The 18,096-nt window shown below is 52.3% G+C and overlaps 10 protein-coding genes and 1 pseudogene across 11 annotated transcripts; 4 read left to right on the plus strand and 7 right to left on the minus strand.

Annotated features, from left to right (window-relative positions):
* The first annotated feature begins 287 nt into the window (after nt 1–287).
* On the plus strand, nt 288–1,823 carry CC77DRAFT_1019115 (HIT-like protein). The gene is made up of 4 exons (XM_018524756.1): nt 288–1,026; nt 1,135–1,209; nt 1,269–1,346; nt 1,454–1,823. The coding sequence occupies exons 1-4, from the start codon at nt 771–773 to the stop codon at nt 1,666–1,668; spliced, it is 624 nt and encodes a 207-aa protein (XP_018387532.1). The 5' UTR covers nt 288–770; the 3' UTR covers nt 1,669–1,823.
* On the minus strand, nt 1,454–3,084 carry CC77DRAFT_1019116 (DUF887-domain-containing protein). The gene is made up of 3 exons (XM_018524757.1): nt 3,018–3,084; nt 2,448–2,957; nt 1,454–2,399 (listed from the first exon to the last, which is right to left on the minus strand). The coding sequence occupies exons 2-3, from the start codon at nt 2,922–2,924 to the stop codon at nt 1,929–1,931; spliced, it is 948 nt and encodes a 315-aa protein (XP_018387533.1). The 5' UTR covers nt 2,925–2,957; nt 3,018–3,084; the 3' UTR covers nt 1,454–1,928.
* Nucleotides 3,085–3,272: 188 nt separating this feature from the next.
* On the plus strand, nt 3,273–5,162 carry CC77DRAFT_1019117 (hypothetical protein). Its single transcript, XM_018524758.1, has 2 exons — nt 3,273–4,273; nt 4,324–5,162. Exons 1-2 carry the CDS (start codon nt 3,756–3,758, stop codon nt 4,739–4,741), a joined length of 936 nt encoding a protein of 311 aa, XP_018387534.1. The 5' UTR covers nt 3,273–3,755; the 3' UTR covers nt 4,742–5,162.
* A 204-nt stretch (nt 5,163–5,366) lies between these two features.
* On the minus strand, nt 5,367–6,313 carry CC77DRAFT_911584 (cytosolic Cu/Zn superoxide dismutase; the record flags this gene model as incomplete). The annotated part of the gene is made up of 3 exons (XM_018533645.1): nt 5,367–5,614; nt 5,747–5,825; nt 5,879–6,313. Coding segments are annotated over 3 exons (762 nt in total), but the record flags the coding sequence as incomplete, so codon positions are not given.
* A 1,647-nt stretch (nt 6,314–7,960) lies between these two features.
* CC77DRAFT_1060022 (hypothetical protein) lies at nt 7,961–8,545 on the minus strand (the record flags this gene model as incomplete). Its single annotated transcript, XM_018528299.1, has 1 exon — nt 7,961–8,545. The coding sequence occupies one exon, from the start codon at nt 8,543–8,545 to the stop codon at nt 7,961–7,963; it is 585 nt and encodes a 194-aa protein (XP_018387536.1).
* Nucleotides 8,546–8,737: 192 nt separating this feature from the next.
* CC77DRAFT_784096 (hypothetical protein) lies at nt 8,738–9,360 on the plus strand. The gene is made up of 2 exons (XM_018533165.1): nt 8,738–9,030; nt 9,207–9,360. The coding sequence occupies exons 1-2, from the start codon at nt 8,831–8,833 to the stop codon at nt 9,322–9,324; spliced, it is 318 nt and encodes a 105-aa protein (XP_018387537.1). The 5' UTR covers nt 8,738–8,830; the 3' UTR covers nt 9,325–9,360.
* CC77DRAFT_1019119 (hypothetical protein) lies at nt 9,080–10,142 on the minus strand (the record flags this gene model as incomplete). The annotated part of the gene is made up of 1 exon (XM_018524759.1): nt 9,080–10,142. A coding segment is annotated over exon 1 (398 nt), but the record flags the coding sequence as incomplete, so codon positions are not given.
* Nucleotides 10,143–10,554: 412 nt separating this feature from the next.
* CC77DRAFT_1093577 (hypothetical protein) lies at nt 10,555–11,748 on the plus strand (the record flags this gene model as incomplete). The annotated part of the gene is made up of 1 exon (XM_018529686.1): nt 10,555–11,748. One exon carries the CDS (start codon nt 10,555–10,557, stop codon nt 11,356–11,358), a length of 804 nt encoding a protein of 267 aa, XP_018387539.1. The 3' UTR covers nt 11,359–11,748.
* A 211-nt stretch (nt 11,749–11,959) lies between these two features.
* On the minus strand, nt 11,960–12,117 carry CC77DRAFT_t33 (annotated as a pseudogene). The gene has a single exon. The product of its transcript is annotated as a tRNA-OTHER (tRNA).
* A 389-nt stretch (nt 12,118–12,506) lies between these two features.
* CC77DRAFT_1007593 (phosphoglycerate mutase-like protein) lies at nt 12,507–14,258 on the minus strand (the record flags this gene model as incomplete). The annotated part of the gene is made up of 1 exon (XM_018523491.1): nt 12,507–14,258. One exon carries the CDS (start codon nt 14,256–14,258, stop codon nt 12,507–12,509), a length of 1,752 nt encoding a protein of 583 aa, XP_018387540.1.
* Nucleotides 14,259–15,366: 1,108 nt separating this feature from the next.
* On the minus strand, nt 15,367–17,887 carry CC77DRAFT_986135 (ATP-citrate synthase-like protein subunit 1). Its single transcript, XM_018536214.1, has 4 exons — nt 17,483–17,887; nt 17,306–17,422; nt 15,965–17,250; nt 15,367–15,912 (listed from the first exon to the last, which is right to left on the minus strand). Exons 1-4 carry the CDS (start codon nt 17,635–17,637, stop codon nt 15,476–15,478), a joined length of 1,995 nt encoding a protein of 664 aa, XP_018387541.1. The 5' UTR covers nt 17,638–17,887; the 3' UTR covers nt 15,367–15,475.
* Between the last annotated feature and the right edge of the window lie 209 nt (nt 17,888–18,096).

Consider the following 18,096-nt stretch of genomic DNA (forward strand, 5'->3'; position numbering starts at 1 on the left):
TACCATGAATGGTGTGATATGGGAGAGGCTATTCCTTTGTGGATCTGCATGTGGTGTCGCGTGGGAATATGGTCATTGGGGTAGCAGATGTGAGATAGCTCTCAGTGTATGAGTAGTCTGAAAGCGCACTGTTTCGCGTCAAATGAAGCAGAAATTCCATAAATGTCATCCAGAACTTCAACCAAACATCAATGAGCGAATCCCTTTGGCCTGACGTGACTATACACGATGATGGCATAGCTAGCCATCCTCCCAGCCATCTCGCGTCAGGCCCACACCAGACACGAGACGCATCGCGTGCGCGTCTGGATCCCGAAAACCACACGATACGTCACCACCGTGTCTTTCAAAAAAACGCCACCTTTCCTGGTTTTCGCGTGCGCGTCCTGTCGCCAACACGCCACGCTCTCGCTTCACGATCGCGATGCCGATGTGCGACGTGCTTAGCCGCATGTCGCGTTCCTTGCGATCAACGTACCTCGGCTCCTCACGTCAGTATCGACGCTAACTTGGATTCGGAGCTCGAATCAAGTGCTGAATGCACAGCGACCACAGCTCCGGCTGTCGATCAATCATCAATACGGGGAAACCTTGATCGCAGTTTTCATCTCATTCTCCAAGCCGAATTAGATTGAGCAGGAGTATCGTGGTTCGCGACTCAGTACTCATCGGACGCACACGCACCCGGGCATCTGTGTCACACCTGCGTGTTTACATACATCACAGCAATCATCATCGAATAACAGCAACATCGCCGTCAACGACCAATCATGCAAGAAACGGACCTCCACTATCCACCCGAAACTTGTCCGTTTTGCAACATTGCAGCCGCTTTTCCATTTTCAGCTCCCTCTTCGTCAAATAGTCCTACACTATGGACAAGTAGAAGTAAAAGCCACGAGTCCTACCTAGACTGTGTACCTAAAGACGACGAAAGCGACCCGGAGAAGACCAATCCGAGTAGTTTTGTTGTCCTGAGGAGCAAGGATGTTGTTGCTTTTCTTGACATCTTACCCATGACTGGCGGTAAGTTTCATGTTCATGTCGTTATACTCTTCGCATGGAAACTATATGTGATGGAAACAGAGATTTGAGGATTTTATGAGTTGGCGGACAATAGCTGACATGTACCAGGACATCTACTAGTCACTACTCGACAGCACAAAGTCAAAGTTGCAGACATGGAACCCGTGGAGAGTAGAGAGATTGGTAAGTTGCCTAATGGGCATTACTATGTGACAAGATCAGTATACTCATTGAGTGACTAGGCTTCTGGCTACCAGTGTTAGCAAGGACAGTGGCCAAGGTTACAGGTGTAACAGATTACAACATTGTGCAGAATAACGGTAAGTCGCTTTCCACCTCTGTCTCGCTTTTACATTCCTTCCGGAGATACACGTACTGGGACTACGTTACACATTGGCCGTCTCTTCATCGTCTAACACGGTCGTAGGAGCGCGTGCCGCACAAGTGGTACCACATGTGCATTTCCACATCATACCGCGTCCAGAGACAATGCCAGAGATCAAAAACAAGAGCTGGACAATGTTTGGGCGGGGTCAAAGAGATGATTTGGATGACGAAGAGGGCGCCAAGATGGCAGGCGAAATGCGGAGGGTTCTAAGAGAGGAGGTAGAGAAGATGAGTGGTACGAGTGCGAAGTTATGAGAGGGACGGGTCAAGCTGTTGTTTTCTGCGGATTTGGGCCCTATTCGATTCATTCAGGTCACAAAGGTCACTGGGCGCTACGTTACAGTACATGGTTGATATTCAGTATTATCGACTTTAATAAACACAACAATTATCAAGGACGCTGGGTATCATCACTTTGTAGCCGTCCGTTCCGTCAATCAGCAACATTAGGTAGTGCCCACCAAAAACATTCGCATATCCTGAACTCGTATCTCATTCCTTGGCAACACAAGAGCTTACTGGCTCTTCTTTACCTTCTTTTCGTCCGCAGGCACGAATCTCTTTTGAACAGCCTTTATCATCTGCGAAAACCAGTAAAAGTTGAGCATACTCAAAGCTGTGTTACCAACCAAGTAAACGCAAACCAGCCACATGGGTAGCTCGCCTACGGCCAGACCTCCAGGCCCCTCGAGACCCATACTGCTGTTTGCGGCTCCGTCGCTCTTCTGGGCCTCGAGCAGAGAGCTCATAAGCTCTGATTTAGGCATTGTGAGCGCCTTGTAGATGTCCGAGTAGATCATGATAGATTGATACGATCCCCACACGATGCGACAGCAGAAGAACATGACAAGCAGAGCGATGCCGTTGTAGAGCTGGAGCTTTGAGCCTGTCATGTTGAGCTTGTCGCAAAACCAGTGGATGTTGAGGAAAGGAGTAGAGAGTTCGTAGAGGACGAAGGAGAGACCGTAGTAGTTTCCGAAGGGTTTCTGGAAGGTAGTCAGCATGTGTGACACATTTGTAAGCGCACAACTTACGAAACCAATACAGGTGACTGCCAAAGCGCCGATGGCGTGGATCAACGAGCTTACTCCAGCAATGTGGATGTACTGGGCAGAGATCTGAAGGTCCCACAGGAAGTATCCAGCAGCGAATCCCTGAACCATGCCGCTAGCTGGCGTATAACCCCAGAGTCTACCCCTCCAGTCCATCTCGTGTCTCTGTTCATCCTTGAAAATGACCCACAGCGCAGCGGCGCATACGAAGACAGCCTGGATCATGGAGACCCAGTGGATGTCCCAGTTGAGTCGCGTGCGCTTGTTGAAGCCATTGTATACCTTGGGACAGACAAGCTGCGAAATGGTCGGGGAAAGGACATGGAGGATGAAATGGTAACCCAAGAAGCCGAGGAGGATCTCGTGGACATGGTACGGAAGTGTTGTCAGGCTCAGCTTGTCGGCGAATGACTTGCTAGCCTGCACGAGCAGTGAAGGTGGAGGAATAGGATCCCGCATATTGGGTCTGGTTAAGATGTCGACTAGAGACATGGTATCAGTTTCGCTATGCGCCGCAGTAGCAAGAGTAAGGATGGAGAGGATTACTGGAGTCGCAGGGCTACATTCTCCGCCTATATATACTCATCTGTGGGGCGCAGTGATCTGACCGAGAAAGTTTCCTCTTGTGTAGGGAGTGTCTCGTGTGTCCTACACTGCATGCTTCGGATGGGCGTTTTGCTTGATCCCTGAGTCGTCACATGCGGGGCTGACGGACCTGAACATCGAAGCTTGAGCAGCTACCCTGAACGCGCTAGGCGGGAATTTGCCGGCGTCCTGCATGCACCACTCCGCGCCTCTATCGATCCTCCGCCATCGTCATCCGTCTCCTCCATCACGACGCTCAATCTGCCACAACGGCCGTAACGACACTTCTCTCGACACAGAGGCCCTATACATCTCGCCCAGCGCTGTGTAGGTTCATCCGCGCCCTCCGAAAGAGCATGGCGGCATTAGAGGGCTTGCCCTTCAGAAAGACTAACGAAACATGGCGTCTTCAACAGCAACAGCGCCTGTCATCACTCGCAGAGCCCTGAACGCTCTCCAGGCAACCGCCCTTGTTGTCGCTGGCACCGGCACCGGAACATCATCGCCGCCGTAGCGCCTTCTGCATTTGTCCCGCAGCACACCTCACCGCCCAACTTTTCTGCCGCCGACATCTCAAGCTTCACGTCAACAAGCATACATCACACGATACGCCGACGTCTACACCCGTCTCTGTACGTCTTGACGAGGCCGAAAAACTCCACCCTGGCGCTTGCAAAGCTTCCGGTAGCGATCCTCTAGTATACAATGGGCGAGCTCGACGACTTCATGGACCAGGCAGGGGGCCGTCCGTCTGCTTCGGACACTCCATCTGCTACAGATCCCTCCGCGACCGAAAACACCAAGAAGCGCAAGAACGTGAAGGAGCCCGAGGCCAACAAGAAGCCCAAGGTTATGGAGAACAAGGCTATTTGGATCTCCAACCTGCCTCTTGATACCACGAAGAAGGAGCTCGAGGACGAGTGCTCGAGGTACGGCATCATTGACAAGGGCGCCAACGGCGAGCCGCGCATCTACATGTACGAAACCGACGGCGTCTTCAATGGTACTGCCATGGTTGTATACTTCAAGAAAGAGGCTATTGCCAATGCGATCAGGCTGATGGACGACTTCCCTCTCCGCCCAGGCGATAACTCCAACGGCAACATCCACGTCGAGGCAGCTAAGATTGAGCACAAGAAAGAGAGAGACGGCGAGAAGATCGCATCCAAGCTTACGCGCAAGGATAGGAAAGCGTCTGAGCGCAATCGCGCTGAGCTAAACCAGTAAGTTCGCAAGTCTGCAGACTTCTGTATCGTCACTGACAAATCCACAGGAAGCTCAACGAGTGGTCCGACAACGAAGATTACGTCGCCGAGACCTTGGCGCCCAAAAAGAACAAATGGGCTAAAGTCGTCATCATCAGGAACATCTTTGATTTGGAGCAGCTCGAAGAGGACGCGGGCGCATATCTGGAGATCAAGGAGGACATGCGCGAGGCAGCGGAGCAGTACGGTGAGGTCACCAACTGCACTCTATACGACAGGGAGCCCGAGGGCGTCGTCACAGTCCGCTTCCGCGAGTTCGAGCCTGCTGAGAATTTCGTTGCCGGCTTCCAGGGCAGGAGATATAACCACCGTGGTCTCCAACTTTCGCTCGCAGAAGACAAGCCCAAGTTCAAGAAGTCTGGCCGTTCCGATACACCAGACAGTGACGATGAGGCTCCAGCGACGGCGGCCAAAGCCAAAGCCTAACTATTTGTTACTTCCAGTCGCGCATACATTCCGCCACCGCTTCGGGCAGGAGTAGGATGTGGAGCAAAGGATCGTTGCCCAGAAAACGATATATTTCTTCATTTTATTACGTATACAGCTATAGGTAGCTAAGGCACTTGAGCTGGGAAAGATACCCTCATCAATATGAGTATAATGGCATTCGGCTGCGACTGAAAAGTCCACCAACCTCATCAACTATCACTCTGATCATGACAGGTGATGTTGTACGGGCCAGTATCCGCTCGTCGCTTTGTGTAGCAAGTCAAACAGCTGGAGTGTGTGTACCTAGATGCACTATACCTGAAGACTTGTCAAAGGTAACAAGGCAAGCAGAAAGAATCTTGCAAAACTGTGACATTTCCACATCTATACCATTATCAAACTACATTATCGAAGAAGCGACCCCGTGAATATGACCCTATACACATGCGAAAGGTTCCCAAATATTAACCCTCCCGTGTCTCTGACGAAGAAAGCGATGAGTCGGTCTTGCGACCCACCTGGTATCAAATGACAATCATGAAAAAAAACAAAAGAAAACGCCATAATGCACCTGCTGTCCAGCTTTCTTTCCCGTCTAAGCATCAACATTGCTCATCTACAAGACAAGTGCGGCGGCAGCTGCGGCGAGCAGAGCACCAGCGCCACCGGCAATCTTAGCGGCGCCGGCGGTGAACTCAGCTGGGGCTGATGAGGATGCTGCGCTGGGAGTGATGGGCAGACCAGCAGTTGGTGAGGCAGCGATAGTGGTGGCGTTGTAGAGGGGCATGCCTGAGGACTGAGCGAAGCCAGAAGAGGTGTTGGTGGGGGGCATCATAGGGTAGCCAGTAGACAGTGGGGGAGCGGCGTAGCCTGTGGATGAAGAAGCGGCGTAGCCTGCGGATGAAGGAGCGGCGCCGTAGCCTGTGGATGAAGGAGCGGCGCCGTAGCCTGAAGATTCGGGCGCATAGGAAGACGCCGGGGGAGCGCCGTAGCCATTAGTACCAGCGTCGATCATGGTGAAGTTGGCACAGCCGATACGAGTCTTGTTGCTGAGATGAACGACGAAGGACAAGGCGCCAAACTGGGATATATTAGCATGTTGCTCTTCTGTTACATTGTATGATCAAGACGTACGAAGGCAGGGTCTGAAGGCAGAGTAGCAGAGTACAAGTCAGTGTACTCGGCCGAGAAAGTCTGCTCAGTAGCATTTCCGTACTTTCCGCTCAAGTCACCAGTTTGGCATGTCTCGGGCTTGCTGGCATCGCAACCGGGAACCTCGCCGCGCATGTACGGGTCCAAGTGAGCGCCAGTGCCAGTGCAGTTTCCATCAGCGGGAACCGGCTTGGCGTGAAGGTGGTACATGAAGGGACCGCCAGTCTCGGGGAGGCCAGCGAACGAAACGGAGAACTTGACGCCCTTGCCATCGGCGCCAGTAGTGGCCTCGATAGAACCAGTGAGGGTGCTGCCCTCCTTGGGAGGAAGAGTACCAACGTACTTGGCGCCGATAGGGTTACCGGTCACTACGGGAGCGGGAATGACAGTCGAGGACTGAGCGGCGACAGCGGAGGCCGCGGCCAAGACGGAGATGACTGAGACAAGCATTTTGATTATGGAGGTTGTCCTTGTGTAAAGAATGGGGTTGAGATTCGACTGTGAGGATTGTTTAGCGAGTGACGGTGTGAGAGCGGGGTGGACAAGTAAAGTAGAGAAGTGAGTGTTTTGCAGAGATGAAGTGGGCGTGCCAAGTGTGTTTATATGAGGAGCGGCGCAATTGAGGTGGAAGAGGGGAAAGCGCGATGTGAACCTTGTGACAAAGGCAAACGAACGGAAACTTCCAGATGCAAACACGGTTGCACGGGCAGTGATGGGAAAGAAAGCGCAAACGGGTCGAGGGACTACATACCGAATATTATAGCGAATGCTGACAAGCAAAGTGGAGAGAGAACTGTTGTATGCAAACGATGAACGGTAGGAAAAACCAGTGAAGGGATAGCTTGCAAAGGGATGATTCCTCAGGACATGCGGCGGCTGGCAAACACTATATAATTTTCCTGCCTGCTGGGTAGAGGCGCAGTCAGGCACCGGTGGTTGGGGCGTCACACATCGAAAGCCGTCACAAATTCATCAACGCGCCTTCCCGAAGACGACTACCAGAAGAAGATCCACCCTGCGCGCCGTCACTTCCATTGTAACCCACTACAAACCCTCTTCAGCCGATTCATGCCCGGCTGATTGGCCGCTGGGAACAGAGGCAGTGTGCGTTATTGCTTGAAACCATGTGTTGTTTGCCGTAAATGCACTAGAGGACGCACGCCCGCTTCGCCGTTTCGAAACACCAAGACGCATGGGCGCTTTGCCGGCCAATCATTGTGGGGGCGGGCCTTGTTCCTGAGGCCAGGGCTGAGCCCTGGTGTGGAGTTTGTAAGACTTGGCCCCAGCCAACTCAGTTTTCGGTATGCGCCAACGCCGAGGTGCAGTGCGTCGACGAGGTCGGAATTTCAGAGTCATACTTCCAGGCCAACCGAAGCTGCAGGCAGTTCAAGTGTTTCTGTCGTATAGTCGCTTGTTGATGCACATGTTCTGAGGCAAGGGTCTCGAATGTCGCAGATGTTGCTTTTGCCGCCAACGTACCAAGCTTTGACTACTGCAGCGCTAGTCGGGTCTAATAGCCTTGGTACAGATCCAAATTTACCCCATACAATGACATGGCGCTTGCATGTTGCACCTTTTCCGGTAGCCGCGCCCTAAGGAAACAAACATTCCACACAAAACTCTCGCCGTCGCGCTTACTTGACGCAAATAGACCAAACATGCGTTCCTGAGGCGGGTGTAGCAGAAGATTTATTCTGTGTTTTACTGAGGCATTCTGAGGCACGGTTTCCACGAGCCCCGATTGACAAGACTGTATGACACGGCAAAGACGGGTGTGAGAAGAAATGACGGATGGGGAGCGGGAATCAGAGGAAATTGACAGAAGCGGGTGAATCGAGAAAAGACAGGGTTGCGCATCTAACTGAGGCAGAGTTATATGGAAGCATGGAGATTACAGCTCCATCTTGACCCCGCGCGCACATTGCACAAGACTTTCAGGAGCCGTCTCTTCTGCCGCGCCGCTTCCCTACGGGTCAGCATCTGTCCTGTGGAAGTCGATCCGTGAGACGTTTGCACAGTTTATTGCTGTGTCGGCAGATCCACCTCTACCGATAAAACATTGCCTCAACATGTCTCATTTCTGACCTTGTAGCTGATCCTAGATCGACACCAGCCGACAACTTGCGCTGCATCGGCATCGACTAGATCTTGACTAACAGCCTGAACGTCTTTGTATGCGTCTGGAGCTTCTTCAAAAACAAGGTCTTTTTCGTCACAGATGACCCACGTGCCTTGCAAGTCTGTCAACCATGGCTCCAGGATGTTTTGGCCTTTGTACTTCTGTGCCAATGCCGACAGTGCCTTTGCCCTAGACATGGCGCGTCCTGCACCGTGGGCAAGCGAAAGTCCGTTCTTCAGACCCCATGCGTTGGAGGTTGAGAACGTTGGCTGCAGAATGAGCGTCGGTGTGCCTCTGGATCCGGGCAGTGGAAGAAGGCTGAGCGGTAACTGAATCTTCGGATCGTACGTTGGTGCTGCACCTTTCCTGTGGATGTACACACAATCACAAGGAACAATATTGTAGATACTAGAGGCGTATTTTCCAGCTGACCAAAGTTCTGATGGAGGCCATGCGATACGCTCAACGTTGTTGTGCCAGATGTCGATCATCCTGCATTTCCTCAGTGCAGTTTTGGCAACTGCGATCATCTCGATGCCTTCTCGTCCAATGCGCTAGCACCCGAGCTGCCCAAAGTCCAATCTTCATTGCCAGGTTCAAGGCATGCAAGAAATTGCAAGGCGATTAGATCTCTACTTGCTTTTGCACACTCACAGGCCTGGTTATGCTCTTCCATGTATCCGATTGTATCTGCACTACCCTCTTCGAAGCTAGTGCGCGTCTCTGTCATACACTTCTTAAGGATGTTGCCTCCCAGTCCTTGAGAGCCCGAGTGTACTAGGAGAACGACGTTGTCTTGTTGCAGACTATTGTCTATGTTGGCAAGTGATGAAGCTTCAACAACCTGGACTTCGGCAAAGTGGTTCCCGGCTCCTATGGTACCCAATGCAGCATCCCATTGCTCACCAGCAGAATGGCTGTGTTCTCACTCGTCCAGTAGCCATGCTTCTCGGTACGCTTGGATCCGCCATACTCCCTCTAGCCCTCGAAGCTTCTCGGCGACTTTCTTGCCCTTGTCTCCATCAGCCTTACGTCGAGACAACGTAGTCTTGTACCAAGCCATACTGCACCCAATCTTGCCACCGATCAGAGGATGACGGATCCATCTCTTCGAAGCAAAGACGGTGCTAATGGGAAACTTGGTGCCAGGTGGAGATCAGGTTGGCCGACAGCGTGGACGATACCTGGAAGTGTATGGGCAGTAGTAGTAAGCCGAGACACAGAGAGCGAATCGGCGGGTGCTTTGGAGGCTAGAGCTAGAGCTTCAACTGGACATTATGGGTTTACGCCTGCTGTTATATCTAGGTAGGGGGTCGGTGACTGATGGTTACACCGAGGTGGGAAGTGCGAGTATTAAGCGCAAACTTGCTCAAACTTTATGTTACTTACCATGCCCGTTTGGTTCTTTGTTAGCACCAATATGTTCTTCTCCCGCTGAGATGAGCAATATGACATCGCTCTTGACATTGGTCTTCCAGTCTGCCTCTGTCAATACTTCTTGTCCAGTACCCCCGACAAAGACAGTAGTAGGCTTCTTCAGGCGTAGTTGCGATTGTGCATACTTGGAGACAAGTCCTCGAATAGACGAAGCAGCTGCAAGATCATTCGATGCAGAAGCTGGTATGATGACTGATGCCCTTTGCGATTGCCTGGCGTTCAGAGCAATGGTCACACGTAGCAGGCATGTTTGTATGGCGGTTGGACCTCGGCGTCTGATGGGGTGATATGGGGTGATGTGAGAATGGTTTGAACTAAGAGTTAATTGCTGATGCAGCGAAAACATGACAGTAAACGATCTCAACGCAGAAGTGACAATTCTCTATTTGTGCAGCCCATTCATAGATGCCTCCACTAGTGCGATGCTGCTCATTTCGACTCATTTTGGACTACTAGAATATAGCCACGACACCTCTCACCACAAAAAAGCGATAGCTCAGGCGATGCTAAACTTGTCAAACAGTCGTTGTAATGTTTCGTTCTTGTACTTTCATCATGGCGCTGAAGGTGTGTGTGAATGTTTCACGTGATTGCATCTAGCCAGCTTAGCATCCGAGTTATGGGTGGGATGGTGATATTAAACACACGTCGAAACTTTGGTAAGCGGTGTGAGGTCCAAAGCAGGGCCAAAGTCAAAAGGCAGAAGATCATCAGGGCCCGCATACCCGCATCGCGGGCCTCAGTGAGAACGTGCAACATGCATGACGTATTACAGTCCGATTGGACGGTTAGACCGCGTTGCCGTTACAACGCAGCTGGCTTGGCAGCATAGCACAGCCGCACCGACTTTCATGCCCACGACACCTCGACACTTGACAGCCCATAGCACCGAACCATCGATTGCGTCTTGTGTCTATTAAGCGTGAGTTGGCAATTGGCGCACATCGGTCCCATACTCACACACCCATAGCCACCAGCCTCCCGAGGTCCCCTATATCGATAGCCGTCCCAACAATCAACCCGGCCCCGAACAACCTCACAACTCTCAGGCGCAAGCCGCGTACTCTCGTTCACGACCGACCAAGACGTCCCTATTCGGAAAATGCGCACATTCCTCGCTCCGCTCCTGCTTGCGCCGCTTGCAGCGCTCGCCGCACCAGATGTCTTCGCCGACTTCGAACCAGCCGTTGCGCCATTAGAGAACCCCGTATACGAGGCCATGGAGACATCTCCCGCAGGCAGCGGCGCCGAAGTCCTCAAGCGACAAAACAACAATGCATGCGCAACCCAATACTTCAACTGTGCTGGTCTCGGCGCCCCGGGACTCTGCTGCCCACGAACAGCCGTGTGCTCAGCCGACCAGGCCGGACATGTAGCATGCTGCCCCCAGGGCGCAGCATGCACAGGAGCAATTGGTGCCATTGCCACGGGCGCAAATCCCTCGGCCACATCCACCGTCTCCTTCGTAATCGCATCCACAACAGGCGACAGCCCCTTCGTGCAGGAAACAAATGGCGCAAACCACGGAAGCACGGTACAGAACCAATTCTACCCTTTTCCGTACATACCGACGACTTACTCCAACGCAGCTGCCTGCTCGTCCGCTTATACAAGCTGCCAAAGTGATGCTGCAAGCTGTACGACTGCTCTAGCCAACGGCGCGGCTGGCGTCACTATATCGGCACCCAACGGCGCCGGTGCCACCATTACCGCAATTCCGAGTGTGGGCCTCCAGTCTGCTCAGAGCATCTGCTCGAGCTTGAGCAGTCTGGGATGTTCGCAGCTTACTGTCGAGGCTTGTGCGGCTTTTGACGGTCAAGGAAACGCAGGCATGAGAGCCCGCTGTGCCGATTACCTCATGACAGCAGGTGTTGCTGTCGGCATCGCAGGACAGCTTTTGAGATGAGCAAGAGATGTATTCGGGGCTTCGTTTCTTTGTCGATAATATGGTCGATGTTTACGTTAATGAGACGAAAATACGATATGTGCTTTGGCACAGCCTTACTTTTGTGGCTCTTTGCCTTTACATGGCGTTCGTAAGGAGTTAAATAGGCATGGCATGCGGCCGATACCTATGTCTGCTTGCATTTGTATATGCCTTCAATGAGATTATATAAATTTTTCCGATTCTAAATTGTTACACTGCCTCTGATCCTTTTCCGTATTAGATCAACGTCCCGGTCAAGCTTACAGACCACGTCTTGCATCGTCTCTACTCTGATATCGGCACGTCATAACTCAACACTCTCGCCTGCGAACTTGTAAAGAGGACACGTTGAGAATAAAAAGGAGCCGGAGTTGACCAGATGATAAGATGAAGACGAATAGGGGTTCGGTTCAACGTGAATGACAATAGTGATGAACTGACAATTTGGAGTTCGCCCTCAACATACATCTAAAGCAAGTATGTGTGTATTGGAAGTATAACAGCTCATATCTTCTCGCAACATCTACAACCCATCTTCTTCACACACACACCCCAAGCTCAAGCAAAAAAGAAGATGTCTTGAACGCAGCTAGACTCGAACTAGCATCTCCCACATTAACCACGCTGCGGCTTCTCGCCAACTGCGTCCTGCCCGTGGTCCTTTCGGTCCAATCAGCGCAAGCACTACTTAGTAGAGGGTTCATGGAGTGGGCGTCTTAACCCTTGGACTATGCGTTCTCGCTTTGGCTTGGTTTGATCAATGGATATATGGATAGTTGGAGGAACTATATAGACATATGTGGAGTGAGACTTGGGTATGATAGGCAAGACAAGAGACAACATATCATGATATGTAAGTGAATGGGAGAAAGAGATGAGAACTTCAAAAATGCTTGAATTTCTTGATTCGTAAAGCGAGTGTCGTCGTTATAGTAAAGCATAACTTTCAATGGCATCCATAGAGGAAAACCGGGTATCAAGATCGTACAAAGTGAAGGCCGACGGGTCCCTTCCTCTCTTCTCCTCTGGATATACATTCCATCGTCGTGTCATAAAGAGCGTAACAGAAAAAACAAAAATTTACCACTCAAATCTGCCCATCTTTCCTGCTCAAGAAGGTGCGCAACTTACACACGGTCATGCGACTCAACCCCTCTCGTGGCAACAGCATCAATCGCCTCGAAACTGCTCCTCGGACTCGCCTCCCCAATATCCTTACCAAACTCCTTCTGCCTGAGTTCCCAACTCCCAACCCTTTCATGCCCCCTCTTATGGTCTCCACCAAAGCTAACGATACCTGATGTAGCAGTAGCTGGCGGTACCGCGTTTCTCGACAGACTAACATCAGGATCTGATGCCAACTTTGCAGATCCTTTGAAGCCACCGAACTCTGATTTCGGACTGTGACCAAGACGTTGTTCGACCCGATGGAAGCGGATGCCAGCGAGTAACATGGCGAGTGCGAAGAATAGACCGGCTACGACGAGAGAAACAACCGCGCCGATGACGCCTCCAACGACAGGGGAAATGGCATCCTTCTTCGGTCGTTCTTGTGGTGTGGGAACTACAAGCGTTACACCGCTTCCATCGGCGCCGATACAGAAAAGACTTGGACTGCTGCAGCTTTTGCACCAGTCACTCAATCCTTGCATGCCGATAGTGCTCAGTATAGTGTAGAATTCCCCATACGGCATGTCTGTCATCGACCTCCCGCTGTTGAACATGGAGTATGACCGGAGTGGCTCGTTGTCAGAGTCTGTTCCATTGTGGAAATAGAAGCGTACCCAGAGGTCGTTGGGATCACTGGGCATCTCCGCGCTATCGCCTGTACTGAAAAGCTCAAAGATCATGGCTGAGCCGTAAGGGGGAATGGATTTGAAGCCGGGTGATTGGGAGTCGAGCATCATGAGTGACATGAGGCTCACCATGGCGTCCTGTTCGCCAAAGAAGAAGGTAAGCGGGCTGGGCTTGTTGGTCTGCCCAGCGTTGTTAATCAAATTCTCGCTGTCTGTCTTTTCTGGGAGGAGTTGGTTGAATGAGTGAAGGATTGAGCCTGCGAGTGTTTTGCCACCGATAGCTCGGTCGTCGGAGTCTGCAGTAGATGCGGAAGTGTTTCCGTAGAGATACCAGGCTACTTCGTCGGCATTGTATCGCAGTTTGTCATATACACCTGCATAGTCGGAGTCGTTTGCCAAGGCTTTGTAGATGCTAGAGTTGTGCGCGTATTGGTATGACAGGTAATCTGCGAGTTCAAGTGCGAAGGTGTAAGACAAGTCATCTTGCTCGGCGAAGCCTTCAAACCAATCCACTTTCAGCTTCTTGTATAGATCTTCGTTGGCTCCCTTCGCCGCCTTGAACTCTGGAGTAGTGAAATACTTCAGTCCGTCTGCCTGTCCTTGAGGGCAAGATAATGTTCCAGATACGAGTCTCGAGTACGGGTCATTGGGGCTGGCAGCGTGAACGCTAGCATACTGATATCCATTGAGCGGGTAGTCGACAGAAGTGCCATCTGCGAGCACTTCCGTTGCATTGCTAGCTTCCCGTGGTGGGTAGAGCCCCTGCATGAACGCTTGGGCAGACGATACGAGGTACGGCGTATCCAACGTTTGAACCCAAATCTGATCGTTGTCCAGAACGTCCTTTGACACACCCGCGATGGATCCGGCACCAGTGACATATTTTGATCTGAGCTTCTGCCCTAGCGCATGCATTTGGGTTGCGCCGACAGTGGTGAGGATCTGGGTATCATTGCGTAGAATAGGTGTTCTCTCTCCCGTTCGAACAAAAGCGAAAGCAGCGTGTGTATGTTCCGAGTCCGAACTCTGAGCAGCAGCAAGGCAGGCAGAAGCTGCTGCGGCGACGATGGTGCGCGTGAACATTGCAAAAGGTTGTTGGTGTGGTACCTCAACACCGAGACGGTGACGATGTTGCTTGCTGGTGAGATAGAATACCAACGATAAGGCTGAACCCACTGGATCCTGGGATCACATCTGTACTTATTCCCTGCGGCAGCTTGCATGCAACTAGAAACCCATGCTTATTTCAAGGCAGCAGCAAGGCACCTTACCCGCCAGTACGAAGAAGCGAGCAGTCCGTGGCCCCCAATAGCGATAGCGGCTGAACGCCTGACGAGAAAGTGGCGCGGACAAACTCACGATTCAATACGCGCCGCTGCATGTATGAGAGGGGCATTACAGAAACCGAAGCCTTACTCAACAGCTATAGCATGTCGATGTTCGCCTTGAGCCAAAGATTGCGAGCGGACACACATCCGTGGGAATACATCATCACTGGATCATCGATGCGTGAACCAAGATGTTGTAATTCCTTAATTGTACGGCATCCGTAACAGCCGGATTCAACCACACCATGGTGGATACCAAGACAAGAAGTTTTGGCGCATCGAATGATGCCAAAATCGACGAGGTGGCTGGGAGCTGACAGCGGGAGCCCAGGCCCTATCGTGACTTTGTCCTTTCGCACGAATGTGTTGGCCGCTATACCATGTGCAGTTAGCCCATAGCTTTTGCTAACGCTTCTCGTGGTCGTCACCGGGAAACCGGTGAGCGGGACACGGCACGTTCAGGTACAGTGTAGAGCATGGGATTCTTCCGTGTTGTTTCGGTGGGTCAATGGAAGAATAAGAGACGGCTACCTACATCCAGGTTGTCTTTCGTACGAGTGGATTTAATTCTCACCTACTCCGGGCGACCTAATGTTCCAGAGCTCATTCTTTCAAGTTAGATGTTGAATGAAAATCGAAGCGAGCCGAGGAACGCTATTTTGCTTGTTCAAACAACCGCCGTAGATGACGCTAAAGATAGATCACCACACTACGTTAGACCGCCCACGGGCTGGAAAAAGTCGCTGCCGACGCATCCGTATCAACTTGAATCTATGAGATATTGCACGCGGAAAATGAATTGCTTGTTCGTTTGACATTAAATAATATATGTCCGCCAACAGCGGGCGGGTATTGCTACAGTGGCCCTAGGATGCTGTGGGAGGCCTTCGTCTACCACGCTCAAAACGCCAGTTTGGGTCCGCCATCAAGCGACTAGAACCGGATATACCCTTGCCTTTTCCAAACATGACTCTACAAGCTGACCTCAACACGGCCCTCAGCACCCGGCGCACCACCAGCCTGCAGCGAAGGCAGGAGGTAAGTGATGTCGTCCCAGGGATGCCTGTAGAGACCAGTACGCAGCCTCTTCTGGTCAAGGAAATGGGCAATCAGACCGATACTTCGGCCAAGGACGAAGAGACCGTTGAGGACACCCATCTTCAGGTAGTCCTCGGCCTCCTCTTGGGTGAAGGCACCACCGTTGCGTACAAGATCGACGAAGCAGACAGCGATGCAACCGTCAACGTTGAGAATCAAGTTGTCCTTCTTAGATGTTGTGACCGACTCGACAGCCAGCGCGTAGTCGAGCAGCTTGGTGCTGGGGAAGTTCTTCTTGACGTACTCCTTGACGAGCTCGACACGGAGATCGGGGTTGTTACGCGACTTGATCCTGTGACCAATACCGGGGACTGAGATGTGTTAGCTGCTGCGCAAATGAAACTTTTTCCTCAGGCAACTTACTGAGCTTGTTCTCCTTCCTCATGGTGTCAACGAAGTCACGAGGGCTGAGACCCTTGTCGAAGGCCTTGCTGAACTCCTCAGCGGCACCGTCGAGCGCACCACCGAAACGCGAACCAATGGTCAAAAGACCAGAGACCAACGCACTGATAAGATCCTTACCAGCACGGGTGGTGATAATGGTGTTCATGGCACCAGACACAGCTGGACCGTGATCGGCAGTCAACATAAGGACCATCTCAAGGAAACGGCTAGCGTAGTTGGGCAGGCGGCGACGGAACCACAGCAGTGACATGACACCACCGATGCCAATCTCCTCCCGGAAGACATCGGAGATGGGCATACCGGCGTACAGAAGCTCTTGGCCACGGTCGTCAGAGATGGTGGAAATGAAAGCAGCAGGCTTTCGGATGAGACCAAGCTCCTGCGCCCATGAGTAGTCAATGGGGATCTTGGGCACAACGGGCTCAGGCTTGGGCTTGATGGTGCCGTCCTTGACGAGCTTCTGGTAGACCTGGGCAAGAGTGCCGGGCATCTCCTCGAAGGTCTCTGGCACGTAGATGCCAGATTCCCTCATGGTCTTGTTCTTGGTCGCCGCAGTCTCAAGCTGAGAGTTGGCGAAAGAACCAGCGTGACCGAATTGAACCTCGGTCTTGAGCATACCAGCAACGGTACCGATGGCCCAGGCAACAATGGGCTTGGTAACCTGGCCAGACTTGACAGCCTCAATGACGCGGTATTCCTCGACACCACCAACCTCACCGAGCAGCACAATGATCTTGCAGTCGGGGTCGGCCTGGTATCGGAGAACGTGGTCGATGAAAGTGGTACCGGGGTACCTGTCACCACCAATAGCGACACCCTCGAGCACACCATCGGTAGTGTTTGCGATGATGTTGTTCAGCTCGTTAGACATACCACCGGACTTGGAGACGTAGGAGACGGAACCGGGGCGGTAAAGCTTGGAAGCAACAATGTTGTCCATCATACCACCAGTGTTACCGATCTTGAACGCACCGGGCCTGATACCTCCGACGGTAGCGGGACCGATGATGGTGATGCCCTTCTTCTGGGCAACGTGGAGGATCTCACGGGCACGGCGCTCAGGTACACCCTCAGCGATGATGGCAATGCACTTGATTTGAGGGAACTCCATGAGCTCCATGGTGGACTGATAGACTGAGCGCGACGAGGCGAAGTTGACAACAGTGTCAACATCGTTGTGCTTGCCGACGGCCTTCTCTACGTTCTGGTAGACGGGCAGCAGAGTTTCGCTGGTTCCCCAGTACCTGCGTATTGTCAGTCGAGCGTTCTCAGGGGCTAGAGCATTTGCCGGGCACAAACATTTTGCTGACGAATTGACCGCCGAATGTGTAGATGATACCGGCGACGGAAGGCTGCTTGCGCTTGCAAATGAAGTCGAAGTCAAGCATACCCTGAACGGCACGGGGCTGCAGTCCGCTGTTCACATTTGTTAGAGCCCTGCTCTCCTTGTATTGTAGTCGCGGGGGGGTCTCTTACTAGACGAAGCATCGTGTCTTGGGGTGGAAGAGTGTGTGGGCGGCCGGTGGTGACATTGGCCGGCTGGGGGCAGCGAAACGACGGATGTTGTCGTTTGCTGAGAGGCCCTCGCCGGTCGAGGTAGCCGCCTGCGAGGGGACGTCTGCGGAAGGCATGGTGGCCGTGTGTGCGTCAGTTGTCGATCTGAGGCTTCAATTTATTCTGGAAGGGCAGAAATGTCAGTCTGAAGTCCAAATTGGCCGACGTTGATGTCGGTCGGGGGATATATGGTTGGCTGACGTGAGGGTTCGGTCTGCGTGGAAAAAATGCTTCGGAGCTGTTGGGGCAGGCACGCGAGAGCGGGCAAGGTGGGATGGAGCTCAACAACGTCGTCCCAGTCGGGGCTCGGGGACTACTCACCTTATGGATGCAATGCCGTGTCGTTGGCAAAGCAGAGATGCTTGGATGGATGAGGAGAAGGTTGCGAAGAGGGAAATGCGATTCTTTCCGAAGATTGGGCCCTTACTTTTGGCGGTGTTGAGCTGGAGAGTGATGTCCCCTGCACGAACTAGATCCGTGTGGCGCTAACCCCAAGTCCCGAGCGGTGAACGGGGACCCGAATGTCTTGCACCGCC

Source organism: Alternaria alternata, assembly GCF_001642055.1.
Source record: "Alternaria alternata strain SRC1lrK2f unplaced genomic scaffold CC77scaffold_7, whole genome shotgun sequence".
NCBI classification, from domain to species: domain Eukaryota; kingdom Fungi; phylum Ascomycota; class Dothideomycetes; order Pleosporales; family Pleosporaceae; genus Alternaria; species Alternaria alternata.